The sequence below is a fragment of the Nomia melanderi genome, chromosome 2 (genome assembly GCF_051020985.1).
Source record: "Nomia melanderi isolate GNS246 chromosome 2, iyNomMela1, whole genome shotgun sequence".
Classification (NCBI taxonomy): domain Eukaryota; kingdom Metazoa; phylum Arthropoda; class Insecta; order Hymenoptera; family Halictidae; genus Nomia; species Nomia melanderi.
The window spans coordinates 2623351-2642146 of NC_135000.1; the positions used below are offsets into that span (position 1 = coordinate 2623351).

The 18796-nt window shown below is 34.6% G+C and overlaps 2 protein-coding genes across 3 annotated transcripts in view; both read left to right on the plus strand.

The window, feature by feature from the left end:
* Positions 1 to 157: 157 nt before the first annotated feature.
* On the plus strand, positions 158 to 7096 carry LOC116425972 (uncharacterized). The gene is made up of 9 exons (XM_031974343.2): positions 158 to 304; positions 1248 to 1316; positions 1713 to 2182; positions 2380 to 3158; positions 3594 to 3950; positions 4019 to 4364; positions 4942 to 5260; positions 5937 to 6109; positions 6784 to 7096. Exons 3-9 carry the CDS (start codon positions 1958 to 1960, stop codon positions 6823 to 6825), a joined length of 2241 nt encoding a protein of 746 aa, XP_031830203.1. The 5' UTR covers positions 158 to 304; positions 1248 to 1316; positions 1713 to 1957; the 3' UTR covers positions 6826 to 7096.
* Positions 7097 to 8358: 1262 nt separating this feature from the next.
* LOC116425831 (uncharacterized) overlaps positions 8359 to 18796 on the plus strand; it is a 63324-nt gene continuing 52886 nt past the window's right edge. For both annotated transcript variants that reach the window (XM_031974015.2, XM_031974018.2), the window contains exon 1: positions 8359 to 8552. The gene's annotated coding sequence lies outside the window, so the exon portion shown is untranslated. The remainder of the gene's footprint in view (positions 8553 to 18796) is intronic.

The window sequence follows — 18796 nt, forward strand, 5'->3', positions numbered from 1 at the left end:
GACAGATGGAGGGCGGCGATTGGCTGCCGCGCGACGGCCAATCGCCGCCGACCACGCTCGACCAACCAGCCGGCGCGCCGTGGCAGCCTCAGACATGCCGCGCCGCACATAACCTCACGTCACCTGTTATCCTTATTTTATCTGTTGTCGATACGGAAGGAGATAGAAGTGGCGACGCAGTGGAACGATCCTATTGGTTGGCCGATTGGACGATGCTTTTGGAGCGATATTCAAATGTTCGGTGACGAAGGATAGCTTGTCTGGAATCATTTTTGTTTAACGCTCGCTACCAGCGTTTATTTCGGTGGGGACCTCTTCAATTATAATATTTTATTCAATAAATCTAAACAAAATATCGAAAAAATGATACTGAAATAAGTTATTCAATTCCGAAATATAATTCCGTAGGTTATAACTTTAACACATTCACTGCCACGAGAATTTCTAGCGATTTGAATAGCAATATTTATTCTTTAATAACAAAGGCAAATGATATTGGAAATAATTATTAATGATTTAGTATTACAGTTGTCATATTACGCTATGATGTAGCTACTTATGTTACTAAATATTTTTATTTAAAATCATGTTTCTTATTGTGATTGTTCTTCAATAATTTGGAAACTTTGGTCATCGGTAACCACCGTGGCAGTCAGCGTGTTAAATAACAATATTTATGAGATTAATTTCATTTGCTTTATGTAAAATATAAGATTGCGTCTGTCACAAATATGTGACGCTGGCAGCGAACGTGTTAATTTGTTACCAGCATTTTTTTCAGTAACAGTTTCTCCGATTGTAATATTTTATTAAATAGAAAATTTAGTTTTTATAAAATATAAATAATATCCGAGAAAACAAGTCTTCGCGATTTCCTGGACATTGTACGATGCGTTACGATATTACATGAAAATGTAATTTCTTTGAACAAAATATGGATGATATGGAAATATTGAGGTGACAAATACGTGAAACTGATAGCAACCGTGTTAATTTGTATTTTTATGAGTGTTTGTTTCTTTGTATTTCTTAGCGTCGGGGAAGTTGGAGACTAATGACTAAATCGTATATTTTTGCAACTGTTGCGGATGTGAATTATTTAATGTAATGAAAATGATTTTGGTGAATTTTAATATTATATATGTGGAATTTTATTTTGTGAATGTTAGAGAAAGGAATATAGTTTTTGAATTATGGATATTGATATTTTGCGAGGGAAAATACTTTCTCTTTAGGTACGCTTTTAGTTTATTTCTAGAGAAATGAAGATTGAAGGTGGCGGACAGTCGTGAGAAGTAGAATTAAATTGTAACATGGTATGTGAATAATTAAAATGTACTCCACATGTTCTCCTTTTCAATTATTTATGCGATAATTCAGTTTTTTTACTTATCTCGCACACAATATCGTGCATGTCCTTCCATAAACACTTGAGTAATCGCACTGCACACTAATCATGCCGATAAGAGTCTCCATTACCATAATATTCTATCAGAAATGATATAGCACAATTATATAACTTTGTATAATCGACCACTGCGGTTAATTCTTATTTTTTTTTCTATTTTCAACGATCTTGTTTCAGCTGTACATTTCACACGAAAAAAATGGCATCCCAGTGACGTCTCAATGCATACAAATAAATTCATTAATTAAATAAATATACTTTAGATATATTCTAAGTGCCCTTTTCTCTCTTTCATTCTTAAAAGATGGTTCAAGCAGATTCGTTCCTTTTAAACGACGGCAGTTTGTCAGAGAAGCACGTTTCAACGAACACCTACGGCAGCGTATTGGCTTCCGAACCGTATTGTGTACGACTTGTCCCCTTGGCAACGGCTACCAACATACACGTTCCGGTCGAAACTGAATGAAAATCCACAAGTGAAGCCAGTGAAACTGTCGACCCCGAGCAGTTAGCCTCTGGAGACGCTGCCAAGATTAAAAAGGACGCAAAATGATGCGCTCAAAGGCGGCTGCTGCGCTGATGCGACTCAAGGAGATTGACAGGAAGTACAACATTAAACGTAACGAAGGTACTCGGGCTCAGAGCAATGTCAGCACTGACACGTCGCTAGAAGGGACGTTGATGGACCTTCCAGTTAAGGCCAGAATGGCACCTAAAAATGTTGAAGCTCCTGATGTCGGCGATATCGAGAATGGTCACAGGCCTAAGGTAGTTGTGAGTACAGTTATGCTAGTTACATTTCCACTCCCTATTATCAATTTACAACTATGATGAGAAAATGGTTCAGACCTTAGAACCAATGTGAGTCATCATATAACAACTTCAAATTATTTCCAACATTCCTCCGAGTAACTTCTTCAAATCCTTTCGAATCATTTCTAATGAAACCTCTAAACTAGAAATTTCTGCAGGTTTCTCCAAAATCTACGCAACGAAAAGAGGACGAAAGCGAGTATGAAGAAGATCATCATGCTCAGATTATTAAAATTGATATATCAAAGAAATCCCCTAGGATCACTGTCGATCATTCCTCTTCTAAAGCCAGTACAGATGTCTCAGTGAACGAAGAGATTGTCCCAATCAATTCAGAGTCTCTCAACAGACCCTTGGATCCAGTAACACCCCGAAGCACAACTAGTTCCAAGTCTAAGACCAGGGATGAAATAAGAACATTAGAATCCATGGGCCACCAAGAAAACGTTGATGAATCCTCAGTAGTTACTAGCCTCACCAAGCCATCGGAAGCTTCTGAAATAATTTCAGAAGTGGTCAGATCGATACGAGACTCTTCCACCATCAAAAGCGAGAAGAAAGTAACCGAAAGCGCAGAAAGAGCAACAGAGGACAGTGTCAAGGAACTCGAAAATGACAACGACCAAGGTTCGATAGAGGAAGTGATCAGGATTAGCGGGGAGAGGAGCGAAGTAATATCTGAACAGTCTCAGACGCAAGAAAGAACTGGTACTGTCTCAAATACTTCTTCTAAAGAGAAGAAGCATAGAGTCGAGTACGAGAGCGACACTTTTGAGCAAGCTTCTACTTCCTCAGCATCTTCCAGTAATGTTGAGGAACGTTTGAGAGAAAATTTTGAAGAGATATCCGAAGACACCGTCAGATCTGGGGTGAAACAAATCATGATTAGGCTGCATGGTCAATCTAAGAGTAACCAGAAGAGCGAGGCTGAAGAAAGGTAGCTAAAATTGATGAAGATGCGTGGTGTCTTCTTTGACAGAGATATTAATTCGTAAATTGTTCACGTTCCAAATTGAACAAGGCATTGTTAACACCAGAACTACCGTCGTAGCAGTCAAAATGACTGGTTTCGATTTTTTTATTTAGCAATCATTGATATCTTTAGACCATTGAATATTCGAAATGATTTTGAAAATAAACAGTTTCATTTGAGTGCAATGAATGTCTGCAGAAATTGAAAATAATCTATTGTTACCATTTTTATAGGGATTAGATATTAATCATATTAAATGCTCGGTAGTTCTAGTGTTAAATTTCGAATCTTTATAGTTACTAAAAAAAGTAGTTGGTAATTTTTACATAAACAAACTTGGTGCTAGTAAGTGACGCTTAGTATTTGAAGTATGCTAAACATCATTATTGAATTTTTTAGTCCTGTAGACGTTTCAGAGAAGGATAAAAAGATCATCGAGCTGGTCCCGCCAAAAATAGTGAAGAGCACGAGTGAATGTGACATCGACCTCGACGAGGAGCTATCGAATTACGTGAGGACGACCGAGAACGGCGAGGAGATAGCGCCGGTGAGCCTCCTCAAGTTGTCGAAGCAAACAACACCGAGGAAGCATCCTCACAGAAACAAGAGACACCGGAAGCAGAACGAAAACACTGGCAGCACGCAGAAGAGGATGGAATCGTCCTCTGAGGTGTCTGATGATCACGAGAGATTAACGAGGCGAAAGGAAAACAGAAAGGAGGAACAAGTGACGGAGGAAAATAACACTGCTACAATGTTAGGCTCAGATTTCAACGAAAGATATTCCTTTTGCATGCAATTGATGGTTTTATCAACAATTGTAGGAACACCGTGGATGAAGCTAAGGATGAAGCTAAGGATGAGAAGCTTTTGGAAGAGCAAAGTAGAACTGAGGATAAGGAAGCAAAGGATCAGGTTCTAGTCGAAGATCTAGGGAGCACATCCAGTGAGAAGCTTCTGAGGGAAATTCCCGAAACATCAGACGTCACCTGGACACTTAGAAGTCTAAATAGGGACGCGATAGATGCTATTGCCAGGCGACACAAGTTTCATACTAGAGAAACTAAGGACTGTAGGAAGAGTGGGACAGTTAAGATTGAGCTACCTACAGCTAGGATTGAGACGTCTGAGTTGAGCGAAGGTGGTAGCAGGATCCAGTCCTTAGACAATGTTAGTATAAACCAATTTTATTGGAAGCATTAAATAATTTTAGCATTTTAAACTAAGTTTAGAGTCTATTTACAAACGAATTATATATCTTACAGTTCTATAGATATTAAAAAACATTCATACTTGTGTTCGAAAAGCTTGTCTCATCTTTGAGATACGAAGGAAAATTTCAAAACAGGGAAAATTTTCAATTTTAACACATTGAATGTCGCACGATTTCACGAAGCCAAATACGTGAAATGAGAAAAGATGTAATATTGAATCAGTAAACGAAGTTCCGTTATTCTCATTGCACGGTTATCTTGTTGAATGCCACTGCGCTAGGTAATATTATTTATAATATAGAAATGTTTTCAAATAATCACCGCTTAATTGAGTGAATTATAGTGATTTGATTTGGTTTTCAACGTGTTAACTTAAACAATTTGCAATTTCGGAATTGCAGTAGTTAGATAAAATTGTATAAGTGGATTCACAGAAGTTATATGATTATACCAGAATTAATTTTCGCATCTAATAGATTCAGTAATGACAGTCTATTAACACCTGATTGTGAGTCTATTGTCACCTGTTGCAGCTGAAGGAAGTTGGTCAGGATCAGAAGAGGCGAAGAAGTGTGAGAAGGTCCTCGAAATCGTCAAAAATCAAGAAATCGCTGAATCGCTCGAAAATAGAAGAGAAGCAGTCGCGGATCGACTGTAAGAACGCACGTAGACTGCGGAAGCAGGCTGTCGCCGCGCTCAGACAGCGACAGGAACGCGAGGACATCCGGAACTACTTGTTGGAACTGGAGCATACTCGACTAGAATACGGGATTGGTGATCCAGCAACAACTTCCAAGTTGACTGACTTCAAGCCGCTTGAATTCCCAAAAATTGCAGCTTTTGTTAAAGAAGGTATGTTCCAATAAAAGAAATTTCATAAAAAAATCAAGTGGAGGTGCTAGTACCTTATAGGCACCAAGATCTAGTGCTTAGACCTGGAACTTAATGAAATTAAGTAGAAAGTGGGTAATTTGCACTCCGAATTTCTTTTGCATTTTTCCCTCGATAACTTTGTATTATTACGATATTTTATTTAAAATGCATTTTAAAAAATAAATTTGTAGAGAGCAGTGTAAACGATTCTTCTTACTAATAATATCGAAAATAATAAAATAATACAATCTATTTTAAAAATATCTTGACAAAGAAGCACACCTGTGAATAAAACTGTTGTCGAGTCACGCTCGACTTAGGAGCGCAAAAGGTTAAAGCTGCTCTTTTTATTTAAAAATATTAATATCAGGATACTGAATCTAGATGAATATAGTTTCTTCTAAAAATGTATCCGTCATGTAATTAAATCTTAAGATTAAATTAAACGAGATCCTTTAGGAAACTGTTCTTGATCTGATATATATTCTGAAGTAAATATTTTCTTGTTTAAAAATTGTAACATAAGAAAAATGTGCGAAAATTAATTAAGATTTCATTGATCGTAACTTTTATATAAATGCCTCTTGCTCTGGATTACTCAAGTGTTCGAAAATATTGTGTTATTGCTGACAGTACTCGTTTTGTATATGAACAGATCCGGAAGAAACGAACTTGATGTCTAAGGACGAACTAACTCGTTTTCATGAAAGGATATCGTCGATCAGGCAGTGGCTGAAGGATCAATATATACTGTACAGAGACTACAGCAGTTTGGCGAAGACGATAAATGCGAAATATGTTCCTGCCAGTCTCGAGGATGCCAAAAGGGTGAGATATAAACACCTGTCAAAAGAAAATATAGAATTTTATTGGTTTGTGTCACATCTACACTTGCTTCTACACTTTAGGGTTAAAGATTTCTAGCAATCTTGACTCCTGCCGGTGGCCGGGTTTGTTTAGACCCGAAGTCACCTCATTCTAGGATATTTTTTACATTTCACGAGTAAAGAATCTAATAACGTAACAATAACTACGCAAAAATAAATCAGGATAGAATTTAAAAATTCTTGATTTATTATTGGTTTAAGAATTCGATGGTTAACAATTTCTCCATAAAATTCAAATGAATTCAATTATTCAAAGTTATTTGAGAAAATGGTATATAATTTTCCTAGATGTATAGGTATAATATATTAACTGTAGTACAACGGTAGGTAAAAATTTTAAGTATAAGAATAGTTAAACTACACGTAATTATATAGCTTTACTGATCGCAGCAAAACTCGCCAACGATTTGTACGTGTGAGTTCTTATCAGCAAAATTTAGCATACAATATACCGCGAAAGGAGGTTTATCAAACAGTAGAAAGTTTAAACGAGCACTTAGCAACTCGAAGACAATGACACCGCGGATAAGGAAAGAACCGGAAGCAGGATGCCCTGTCCCAGACTGTTTTTCGTCCCTCGAAAGTTCTTAATGAGATCATTCGGTTCGGTTGCAGACTATTCGCCAGCTACAGAAAGCGACAATTAAAACCAGGTGACCGGACTCGACGGCGTACCTCCTGATGCAGAAAACTCGGCACGCGCGACGCAACTTCCCTGCGTAACAAAGTGAACGTGTCCGCAAGGTGCTGTGAACCTCTTGAATGAGATCCTGTTTGAGCGTTCGACACGCTGCTTTTTATCCTTGTATTGTAACAGTTTTGTGAATTATGAAAATTAATCTGAAAATTGTTCTGATTCCTCGGAACAATTCTTTGGAGCATGTAGTGTCTGTATTGTCGATTAATAAAGAATGAGTGTTCCTGTAATTACAGTTGTTGCGTTTAGGTTAATTGTTATAAATTCTTTAATGTAGCAAAGAATATAGGTGATCCTTTTTCGTATGTAATGCATTTTAAATGAAAGGTATCTTCCTATTTAATTATTCATTATTATTAATTTTTTATGATATAGTTGTGTTATGGTAATATAATTATTAGAAGTGGTCAATAATATTCTTAATGATATTATTCCATTATAATCGAATTATTGCAAGTTAATAATGATATTGGTACTAATATAATTAGAATAGTTATTAATTATTGGTTGTACAAAACATCACTATTGTTATAGAACACTACAGAAATTAGTTAAATTATCCTGAACACCAGACAACTTAAACTCAACGAACATTCCTTTTACTAAAACTTACAGCTCACTAGAATTTTCTGAAGAAAGAAATGTAAATCTATTTTCCATTTAATTTACCACATGCACACGTCAACATCAAATACGTCAAATGCGTATTGTGTTTGAGCTTGCATTAGCTATTTGAATTTTTTAACACCTTGCCCTATGATTTATTTCTTACCTCTGATCGACACAACAACTTCATCGTTAATAATGTATTAGGAAAAGAAGAAATTTTTATGTTTATTCTACGTCTACGTTTCTTACAAATATTAACAACTGATAATAGAAAAGTAATATTTCATTTATATTGAAAAAAAATAAATAACACTTATGTTTCTCAAATTCTATTGAACATTTTCATCACGAGTTCGAAACGATATTGTAGGCCAAGGGGTTAATTCATTTGCTTACCATTTTTATTGTCTACTATTTATCATCTTTTATTATTTATTTACAGTAGTGTGCACTAACAATCTCTTATAAACTTCTTATAATCTTCTCTAAATAGTTTATATAAAATTTCTCAATGACACTCAATGCAGATATTTAAAACTCGAGTTTATCCAACAACATTCAATTTACATTTAAAAAACATAAATAACACCTAGACTTCTCCAATCCAGCTGAAAATTTTCGTCACGAGTTCGACACGATGTTGTCGGCTAAGGGGTTAACGTCAAAGTTGAGAGCAATTCATATTTACAGGGAATAAAACGTCTGGCAGCGGCTCAGGCGCGCGCGAATCGATATTTAATATTATCCCCGAAAAAAGGGGCAGATAGAGACCGGTCCCCGGAGTTGCAGCGTGTGCACGCGTGCGTGTTGCACGCGCGCACGTGCAGGAGACGCTCGAATGAGCGACGCCGATCGCCGGTGTTCTTTCATTGACGTGCCATTGCTCGCCGTGTTCCCCAGTTCCCAGCGAACCTCGGCACGCTCACGTTCGTGGAAACCGTGCTCGCGAGAACTCTCTCGACGAGCCTCGTCGCCGCCGGTTCACAGTTAACGCTCCCGAATTTCTCAGTGTCGTCGGACTGTCGTTGCGATCAAGAGTTTTAAGTGAATCCCCGTCGTTCGCGGTCGGACAACGCCGGTAAGTCTGACGAAGTGTTTGATCTTGTTTATTAGATTTGATTTTTGAAACATTGTATTTGTGAGTTTGATGACGTTTGGGGGGACATGGATTCGAGGGACTGATGTGGTATGGGACGATAGAATTTTTAACGATTGTTCGAGAGGATTTTGGTTTGAGTCAATAATAAATTGAAATTGGTAGGTTGTTTTAGATAGTTGAGTTTGATGGCATTGGGGGGATATGGTGTCTTGTGGGATTGAGGTAGTTTGAGGTGATAGAATTTTTAACGATTGTTGCAGAGAATTTTCTCTTCGATTCAATAATAAATTGAACTTGATACGTTGTTTTAGATAGTTGTGAGTTCGATGAAGTTAAATGTTTTCTTGTGGGAGTGATGTGTTATCAATTGTTGCAATCATTGTATACTGTTGTAATACAGAATTAAACTTGTTCTTGAATGAGAAATGCAATTATTACATTCTTCTGTAGATTCATGAATTTGATAGTTAATATCCTATTAACTTCCGAGTCAAATGTATTCTTGTCGATTTGACATTTCACAACTCGATACAATAGTTGTTCACAATTCTAACACAAAATAAAATATATTTTTAAAAGAAAACTGAAATTACAATCATCTACATATTTACAAGTTTAATATAGTTAAATATATTTTTGTGAAAACAACGTACAGTGATTAGTTGCAATATAATGGTTAACTAGTGCAATTTGAAAACTAAATTTATTAAATAAATTCAACATAACGATTAAAAAAAAGTTAAGAATTTATTAAAAATTCGTCCAAAAATAAATGAAGGTATATTAATTAGAAATGCCAATATTTTATTAGTTTCCATGTTACCTTTTCTTGTATCTTCAACAAATTATTAATCTAGATATGAATCTACAGTAACGGAACAATGACTTTTGTTTCACTTCAACGTTGTACAACTGGATAAAGCTGACACGCGAAGCTTATTTGTTTAAAAATACAATTATGTAGATGAGAAATGGTACGTGAAATCACAGCAGATTGCACAGACATTTATCTGCGTCTCCAGGAAGAGTCATGTCTCCTATTTTATGTCGAGTCGGGTTAACTTCAAGTGGAAGTTGTACGTCAGCTCCTCGTCCAGTCGTGGAAACAAAATTATGTGAACGGTCAACCTAGTTCGACTTAACATTACTGTCAAACTAAACACTTCTTTCGTTTCGTTCCTCTTAAAATGTAGCAAAAATCATCGCATGTAGACGAACACTAAATAATTACAGGAAAATCTTTCTTTATCCTTTGTATGGACAATTGGGTACTATAATAGTCTTTCTCAAATTTTCTTCTATTCCATATTTTCGCAAAAATTTGACGAAATCGCCCTGAATCTCCATTTTAGAAACACTTTATCACGATTTGTACTTAAAAATAAAAGCTGTTTTTATTTCGTAACTGAATTTAAGAAGTTCCTCTGCTAATAATAAATTTGTAGCAGAACAATGAATGAAATACTAATTTTAAATAACAGTTTTCTATGAAATTAAAATATTCATAGACGCAAAAGCAATTTTCCTTAGCTGAAGAAATACTTACGACTTGTATTCGTCAGCTTTAAGTAAAAATATTTATTAGGAGTCTCAAAACAACATTCTAAAGCAAGAGGCTAATATTAACAATAAAATCTGAACTTTATGAAAATTACAATATGATAATTAATATTCATAGACGGCTGGACAATGTTCGAACAATAGTTAATTGTCCACCGGGTGTCGATACTCGAATAGATGACATCAGCGAGCCGGATCAGCCGGTTTGCGATCCTTCAGCGATTAAATATACATGCACCTCGTTACACCTGGAACGCAGAGCCGCATATACTGTGTCAAGGTTCATTGGATCAATTGAAATTGTGCAATCTTAGATCCGACGCGTCTATCTGCCGGATTAATGAATAATTATCAAAGCTGAAATTAAAGACCCTCTGCATCTTTGAGATAATTGCATCTAAATACTTCCTATGGATTATTTGATAATTATTGATTGTGTCATAATGAATGATTAATTATTGGAAATTGTGTCACTCAATTTGAATACTATATTATATTAATATTTTCAATCAAGATAATTATGTAATAGAAATTACTAATAAGTAATAATAATAATCATAATGATAATAATAATAATTGTATTTTAATTATTGGCATACAATATCGTTTCGAACTCGTGACGAAAATTTTCAACAGAATTTGAGAAACCTAAGTATTATTTATTTGCTTTAAATATAAATGAAATATTACTTTTCCATTATTGATCGTTAATATTTGTAATAAATGTAGACATAGAATAAACGTCAAAATTTATTTTTTTTGATCATGGCTAAGAAATAAATCATAGGGCAAAGGGTAAAGTAAAGTTGATTACCAGTATTATGTGCACATATTAAAAAAAACGGAATAGTAAAGTTGAAGGTGGTCAAATATTTATGGACGGCAGTGCATGGCAATTCATCAAAGGGGAAGGACCGCGTATTATATTTTTCAGATAAGAGTGTAACCGTATACCGCAGTTCAAAGCGAACTGACCGTGCTAATTAAAGGATCGTGTGTCGGGCTGTGAACGATGAAAATGAGAGTAGGCAATTCGATATCCAAACGCTCGCTAATCTCTGCCAAACAAATATCTACCTGGGAACGGAAACTGAACAGCCAGTAAATAAGTCACTGCACTTTTATGGCTTTTGTTTCATTCATGAGCTAATGAATGACCGAAGTGTTTGAACTTTAAATGAATTACGGTCGGTCCACAGTCATTTGTAATTCATTTCCCGATGGAAATGCAATGGAACGCTTCAAGATTTTATTCTAAAGATATTTAAAGGGAAATTAAAGGATTAAATGAATTACGAAGTAGTTACTGTAAAAGGAGTTCAAGTGGAGTTTTATGGGATTATCATTTATTATCAATTTGGAAATAAATTTCACATGAAACATTAATATTTCAGTATCGAACAGTAAATTTCTTTTGTTTTTCCCTTCGTCGATTTTTTCTTCCTCACTTCTCTCTCTTCCAATTTTTCAAATAAATTCTTAATTATTCCTAATATATAATCTCTATTGTTTCTTATTCATTTTATATGCAGAACATCCAAATTCATGTTTACCTACTTTGCACAACGAGTTAAAATTCAAAATAATTCTCTAAATGTGCTTTGTCTTGTGCAATGACTGGTAAAAATAATAATAATAATCATGAAGTATGGAAAAATTATTCACTTCCTGTCCAGTTAAATTCTCCACAGAAAATTTGTACAATAAAAGAAAATTAAACAGTTAGGGTTCAACCTTGGAGGATATATTTACGAAAATTAAAAATTCACCGGTGACCTTGAAATCACTTGGCCCCAAGTATCCACGAAACGGTGTCTAACAGAAAGGATTCTCACGAATTTCTCTCGTCGATCGTTTCCATTCGAACGGAGGAAAAAAGAGCGCGAGAGTGGCGGTCTCCTTAGAAATTCGAACGGCGAAAGTAATCGAGAACACTCGCGAGAAAGACCTTATCCTTGGGAGGGAATCGAGACTCGGACGCAGATGACGACGACGTTGATTCGTCAGACCGAGGTCGCCGCGAAAGAAACACTATCCACCTCGGGGATTTCTGCAGCGATCAGTCTCGAATAGAATATTATTTCAAGTGGCAAATTATAGAAAATAAATCATAGAAAATTCAATCACGAACTGTGTATAAACAAGTTGCCCCTGTTCCTTTCTTCAATTGACTTTCATCAGCAAGAAATGCATTACGTGTAGTATGGTTCATAGTTCAGCTGGAAAATTGGACTGATCCAGAGATAGGAGAATCGAGGCTTTTAATAAAAATTTTGTATCTTTTTTAAAATAAGAAGATGGATTTCTAAAAGTAAAGAAAAGAAAATTAAATGGGGGTAATGGTATTATAGAAATAAATATTTCATTAGGTCAAAAGAAACAGAAAATTACTATATTTCTTTCTATAGCTCAAGTGGTTAAATTAATAATTTTTATGGTAAAATAAAATATCTCTGGATACAGTTTATTAAATAATCATCCAGTGATATTACTTAAATAAAATATAAATAAGCTACGAAAATTCTTCTCTTTATCATTATTTAATATATTTAGTTCTTTATATTTGATTTTATTATTTTGTCTTAAAGGAATTGTAAATGTTATAGTTATTTTTATATCTCACAATTTCTAATGATAATTTTAATTTGGTAATCTCACTATATTATTCTATTTTATTTTTGACTTTGAGTTTAGCTTCGAAATCTTTTTATTCTATTTACAAATTTTTTCTGTCTTACTGTTGCTAATTTATTTATCCCTGTATTATCTAAGGATTCTCTGTCATAATATGTCTAGATATTTTTAACTTATTACTTTTCAGTTAAACAATTATTACCTACAATTAATGATTGCAAAATATCTTTCAACTGTTTTTTACGTTCGAAATCTTTTTACTCTACTTATAATTATTTTCTATGCCTTACTATGCCTAATTTATTTATCTCTGTACTATCTAGTGATTATATGGGATTAAGACGTTAAGCGCCATATCAGTCACTGATGACCGATGCTTCTGAATTACTCGAAAACAATCGTAATATGCAAGATAACCGATGTCCAATGAAAATGTTTAATAACGTAACTAAGCTGATAATAATGTAATGCAAGGACTGTAATGCCAAATAATTAATAATTACTCCTGTTTTTCTTTGCTCGAAAAAAATAACTCTACAGAAAAACTTTCAACACTTTCGTGGTGCTTAACGTGTTAATATATATAGGAATGTTCAAATAAATAATTACCATCAAAAAATCTAAAATTAAAATATCATAGAATTTTTCATCGAATTTCATTCATAATATCATATTTTCTATTGTCGACCCTAATCGCTCTTCTGACGATGTCGCCCGTGAGAAACGAAACAATATCGCTACGGGACCCACATATGTGTAGGGGACCGAGGGACGTAGCCCTAACGACGCGGCCCAGATAAAGCGAGAAACTTCCTCGTTCATCGAGGAATCCACGACGCCGGTAATTAATAAAGGGAATGAGAGATTGTGGGATGCCAGAACCGCGGCTAATCCCTGCGGTTTTCAGATTAATGAGACTTGGTCTATGACTCTTTGTTTCACTTCCATGATGATGGTAGCCAGGTTACTGAGGTTCTGCTCGGCTTAGGGGACGTTGAACCTGAAAGTGTTAAGAAGAATATTAGAACATTTGAGAAGATTGGAAATTATTGTTATTAATACTAGAACTACCAAATAAGTCAACAGAGGTTATTCATGATTTATTATTTGGCAATTATTGGAAAGATAGAGGCTGTTTTGTTTGGAAATTACTAAATTAGTAAAGTAATAAATAAATTATTAAATTAATAAAGAAATTACTAATATTCTGTTGGGCTTAAGGGATGTTGAACCTGAAAGTGTTAAGAAGAATATTAGAACATTTGAGAAGATTGGAAATTATTGTTATTAATACTAGAACTACCAAATAAGTCAACAGAGGTTATTTTAAAACTTTATAATTGTTGAGAAGATACAGGAACTCTTCCTTCGAAATTTTCTTTACTAATTTTCTATTGAGGTCAATCATTTTCTAAATAAATTACTAAATTAATAATATAATTCCAAATTGGAATAGTAAATATTAAATGACAATAGCAATCACTAAATTACTACCTCGATTTTATAATATACAAACTGAGACATAACAACCACAAGACGATAAAGCAAAGTCTATTAAATTTCTCTGTAGTTCTAGTGTTAATATATAAAACAATAAAAAAAAAGGACTACTAAAATAAGTATCTATCGTTAAAACTAAATATCTATCTTGTTTCGAAACAATATGGTAGAAGTTTAAATTAATTCTAGAGAAGTCACTTTCACTTCTCAACCAAGAACAAATAAATTGTTTCTGCAATCCTGAAGAGTGACACATATTTATTGTCATCGTTGAATCTTCATGATACTTTGTGTAAAGAGTCCGATACACAGATGGTACCCCGTTCTCTTGTCACCGAGATCAACCGAGCGTGAACTCTGACCTGGAAGAGCATGCACACTGTGTCGATTTCAAGCCGGCCCATTGTTACCGGCTAATTTACCTCAGGGAAGTCTGAAATCGAGAGATCGTTCGACTCTTGCGAATCTGTACTCATTATTCTTACACCTGGTTGGCCTAGATATCCATTTCCCAGCGCCATTTTGTCCCTAGATGATTGAAAAGCTGTCAAATGGAATTCCTTGCGAAATACAGTTGAATTCTTAGTTGTCCACATCGATTGGTAGTTATTTCACATCATATTAGTATTTCATTATCAAGTAATTGAGTAATTCTAATATTGACTATATCGTTGTTAGAAATATTCATAACGAGTACCAAACATCAGAAGATTTATTATTTATTTTATAAATCGATGACATTTTTGTCTTGTTTAATATTAGCTTTTTGTCTGTCTGAATTTGTTAGTATGAAATTTATTTGTTTCAAAATATTTATTTCTCTTGATATAAGTTATTAAATAATCTGGATGATTAAACTGGATGTTAAACTGGACGACTATGTAGTTATAACAATTAAATAAAGTTTATTTAAGAAAATACTTTGTTTCGTCATGAGTGATTCTAATCTTGACTATATTTTTGATTAAATAATTAATTATATTTTAGTATTTACTTTCATATAGTTACAGTCCATTAATTATTTTAATATAGTTACAGTTCAGTGATTTACAACTATAAAATTATGAATAAGAATTTGACTATATTTAGAGTCAGGTGTATATTAACAAGCATGAGGTAATTAATTATATTCGGTATACGATGAATACGTGACTATCATCGTAAACAGGTACTAATTGTAAGATGCACTTATAGTTGAGCATGTAATAACGAGAATGAAGGAGTTAATTATTTTCAGAGTCCATTTAGCATATGACTACAAAATTATAAGGTAGTAACCAGTCATGATTAGGTTCAAGTATACATTAAATATTCCAGAAGTACACTGTATAAATTAGAAAAGACCTACAGAAAATTTAATGAACTTTTAACATGAAAACTCAGTATCACAAAACTAATTTCTACAAGATTATCTTTATTTAAAATTTAAAATTTTCTTTGAACACGAGGTCGAAGAACAACTAAACTATTAACAACTAAGGTGCTTTGAGCATTAAAAATCAATTTTTATAAGTACAGTTCACTCAATAATTAACTATTTCCTATACAATAACAAGCAAAAATGATAACAATCTTTTCCAACTCAATCAAACAAAAATCAATATCATCTCTTGCATATACATCGAAACAAAGGATTATTTCGCCATCACATATATTTAACCATTAAGCCAACAAACACTCATGACAGCCAAAAAGTTCCCTCGCACTCTTGCAAATTATTAATAACAAAAAATAAAATCTAATGAGCGTGAAATCGTGAAGAAAATCTTGCGATAAAGGGTTAACATTTTATTAAAAGATAAATAAATCTCCACGTGAACAACCTTTGCAGAAAGTCCATCGTTTATTTTAATCTCCGGACGTGTTACCTGAACGCTTCAACTCCCAATGACTCGATGACCCCTGACAAATGGCTATCATAGAGACATTTCCGCTGAAGTTCACGGTTAATTGAATGATCAGATTCATCTGGCTCAATTATCGCAGCACCGCCTTTAGCCGGTGCGATCGATACCCGGTTTTATCAAGCTTGTTGGTGACATTTTATGTAGTACACGACTTCTCAGTGACCCCTCTATGGCGACTCGCCATTAAGAACATCCGATCGATCGGCTGTGAACTTCAGTCCACGACCCCTATGCTCTATATTTACTCCGGTTGTTGGCTATCGTTGGCGATGGCTGCGTTCTGGATCATCGGGAACTGTGAATGAAGTGACTGGGAACGTGGGCGCATTCATACTTTTCAAGAACACGTGTTCGCGGCTATATTTATCATTGCGTACTGGCGATAACTATTACTTCATTCTTTTTTTATTGGAAATACTCGGAAGCATAACGGTTCGTTCTAAAATGAAAACACTGAATTTTGGATATTTCAAAAGAGCATTGATATTCGAGGCTGTGAGCTATCGTGGAAGAATTTAGTACAATTATTTAAACTCGGACCATTTTTAACAATAAAATTATAGAGCAGTTAAACTGACTTTTTGAAATTACTCTATAGAAATTCGAAGAGCGCGTCCATTGAGATTTTAATTGATTTAAAATTCTATTTGAATACTGCTAAATCAATTTCGTTAGTAATTTGTCAGAGAAATACCTGTTACCTTTTAATAATTGTGAAAGAAGAAATCAGGAATGGATCATTTTGACCCGTATCGTAGTTTTACAGTTAAGTTCCAAGCTTCTACTTTTCTAGTCTTCAATTTATTTATTTTTTAAGGTATATTTGTATTGTATCCATATTTATATGGGTTTAATATGCTTTTGTGATCATCGAATCTGGTGTCTTGACCCTGAAAATAGCAGTAAATTAGTACTAGGTACATTTTTCATAATTATCTGATAATTATTTTGATGTTTATTTATTTCATATTTCTTACTTAACTTAAGTAAAAATAGAAAAATTTAGATTTTCATTTAGGATTAACTATCAAGGTTAAAATTAAACTAAAAAATAAAACTGAGCCTAATCTTTTGCAATCTTATATTCAGACAAATACAACTTTCAATTTCAACAGAACAAAAGTTCTTTTGAAAAGCCTCCTGCAATTAATGTAATTAATACAGATTAATATTAATTGATCCAAAATGTCCAACAAATTCATACAAATACAAATGCTTCTAATGCCGTCCAATAACCCTAACTTTACCCAAAATATATTTGAATTTCCCTTAACTCTGCGACTTGTTACTATTAATAATTAACAATAATAATTACAATTAGACGAAGAAATAATTAAACCTACATAAAGGTGTACATTATGCTGCACGCGACAGCGTGATGCACGCTAAAAATGTATCAAAACAACGATCGCGGCGCTCGCGAGTATTTCGCTGAAAAAAACACACTAATTGCAAGAGCGTGCACAGCAAGCGAGCATCCTTTGTATCATCCGGAAGAAAAAGTGAAGGTAGCCTCGGTTGAAGGATGACCTGCCTCCTTGAAAGAGGCATTATAAAAAGGAGACTCACACCTCCTCCCCCCACCCATTTTATTTCTCTCAATTGATCGAGCGATTGTTCTTCCACTTGTTGTAAATCATCGATTGCTCAACTCAAGCCGGGTATCGATTCCACGGTGCCGCAACAACGGCTCCGTTCCACGGAACTCTCGGCGATTTCTCTTCCCTGGATGTTTTTCTGCCAATTAATGTCCTGTCGCCTCATTAGGAACACTTGAAAAATTCCTGTACGCAAAACCATTAGAAAATACAAGGAAAGAAGAATTCTCCTGTTTTTTTTCGAAGAAAAATTCTTAGTTTTTCTAAGATAAATATCCTCGTCTTGACGACAGTGGTCCCTTTTTCTAAGAAGAGCATGTCCTTGAGAAATCCTTTTCCATGAAATAAAAACTCTTAATTAGGAAAGAGAAACCTCTTTACATAGAAAAATCGTTCTTTAGCAGAACAGTCCTTTCTCCAGAAAAGAAAATACTTTTCCAAATGAGAGTCGCTTTTTGCAAAAAAATCGTTTTGTAAGAGAACAGTTGTTTCTCCAAAAAGAAACACATTACTAGTTTCTTGGTATATTTTTCTCTGCTAAAGTAACGGTTTCTTTTAAAGGAAAGGTCCCTTTCATTTCCAAAGGAAGAAAGACAATTACTCAAGGTCGTCCTTCTTCGACTACAGCCACCGAACACTGAATCCAATTACACGGTTAATGAAACAGTCGGTCACGATTACATCCAATACTCCTACCCACCTGGTATCCATTAATTAAATAAACAGCGATGTAAACTTGCCCGGTACGCACGGGCCCACGACCGGACTCGGTAATTACGTCCGCCCGGGTGAGGAGAGTTTACTGGCCCGCTACTCCACTGAACGTAGTTAAGGAGTTACACGGTGATTACGTAAAAATTAATAATGGAAAAAGTAATTCGTGTTCTAACGGTTTCTGAATAAATCAGCGGGATATCGCCGGGAACTGACAAACGTGCAACTTACATTAAGCCGAAACGAGGATGTATGAAACAACTGGAACTAGTACTTTTACCTTGCTATATAAGGTACCTGGGTACCTTCC

Excerpts from the sequence above, each read along its gene's own strand:
- LOC116425972 (XM_031974343.2), top strand. The coding sequence starts at position 1,958 with ATGATGCGCTCAAAGGCGGCTGCTGCGCTGATGCGACTCAAGGAGATT. Across the intron at positions 3,951-4,018 it reads GAAAATAACACTGCTACAAT|GAACACCGTGGATGAAGCTA; the intron begins GTTAGGCTCAGA and ends CAACAATTGTAG. Across the intron at positions 6,110-6,783 it reads GTCTCGAGGATGCCAAAAGG|ACTATTCGCCAGCTACAGAA; the intron begins GTGAGATATAAA and ends GTTCGGTTGCAG.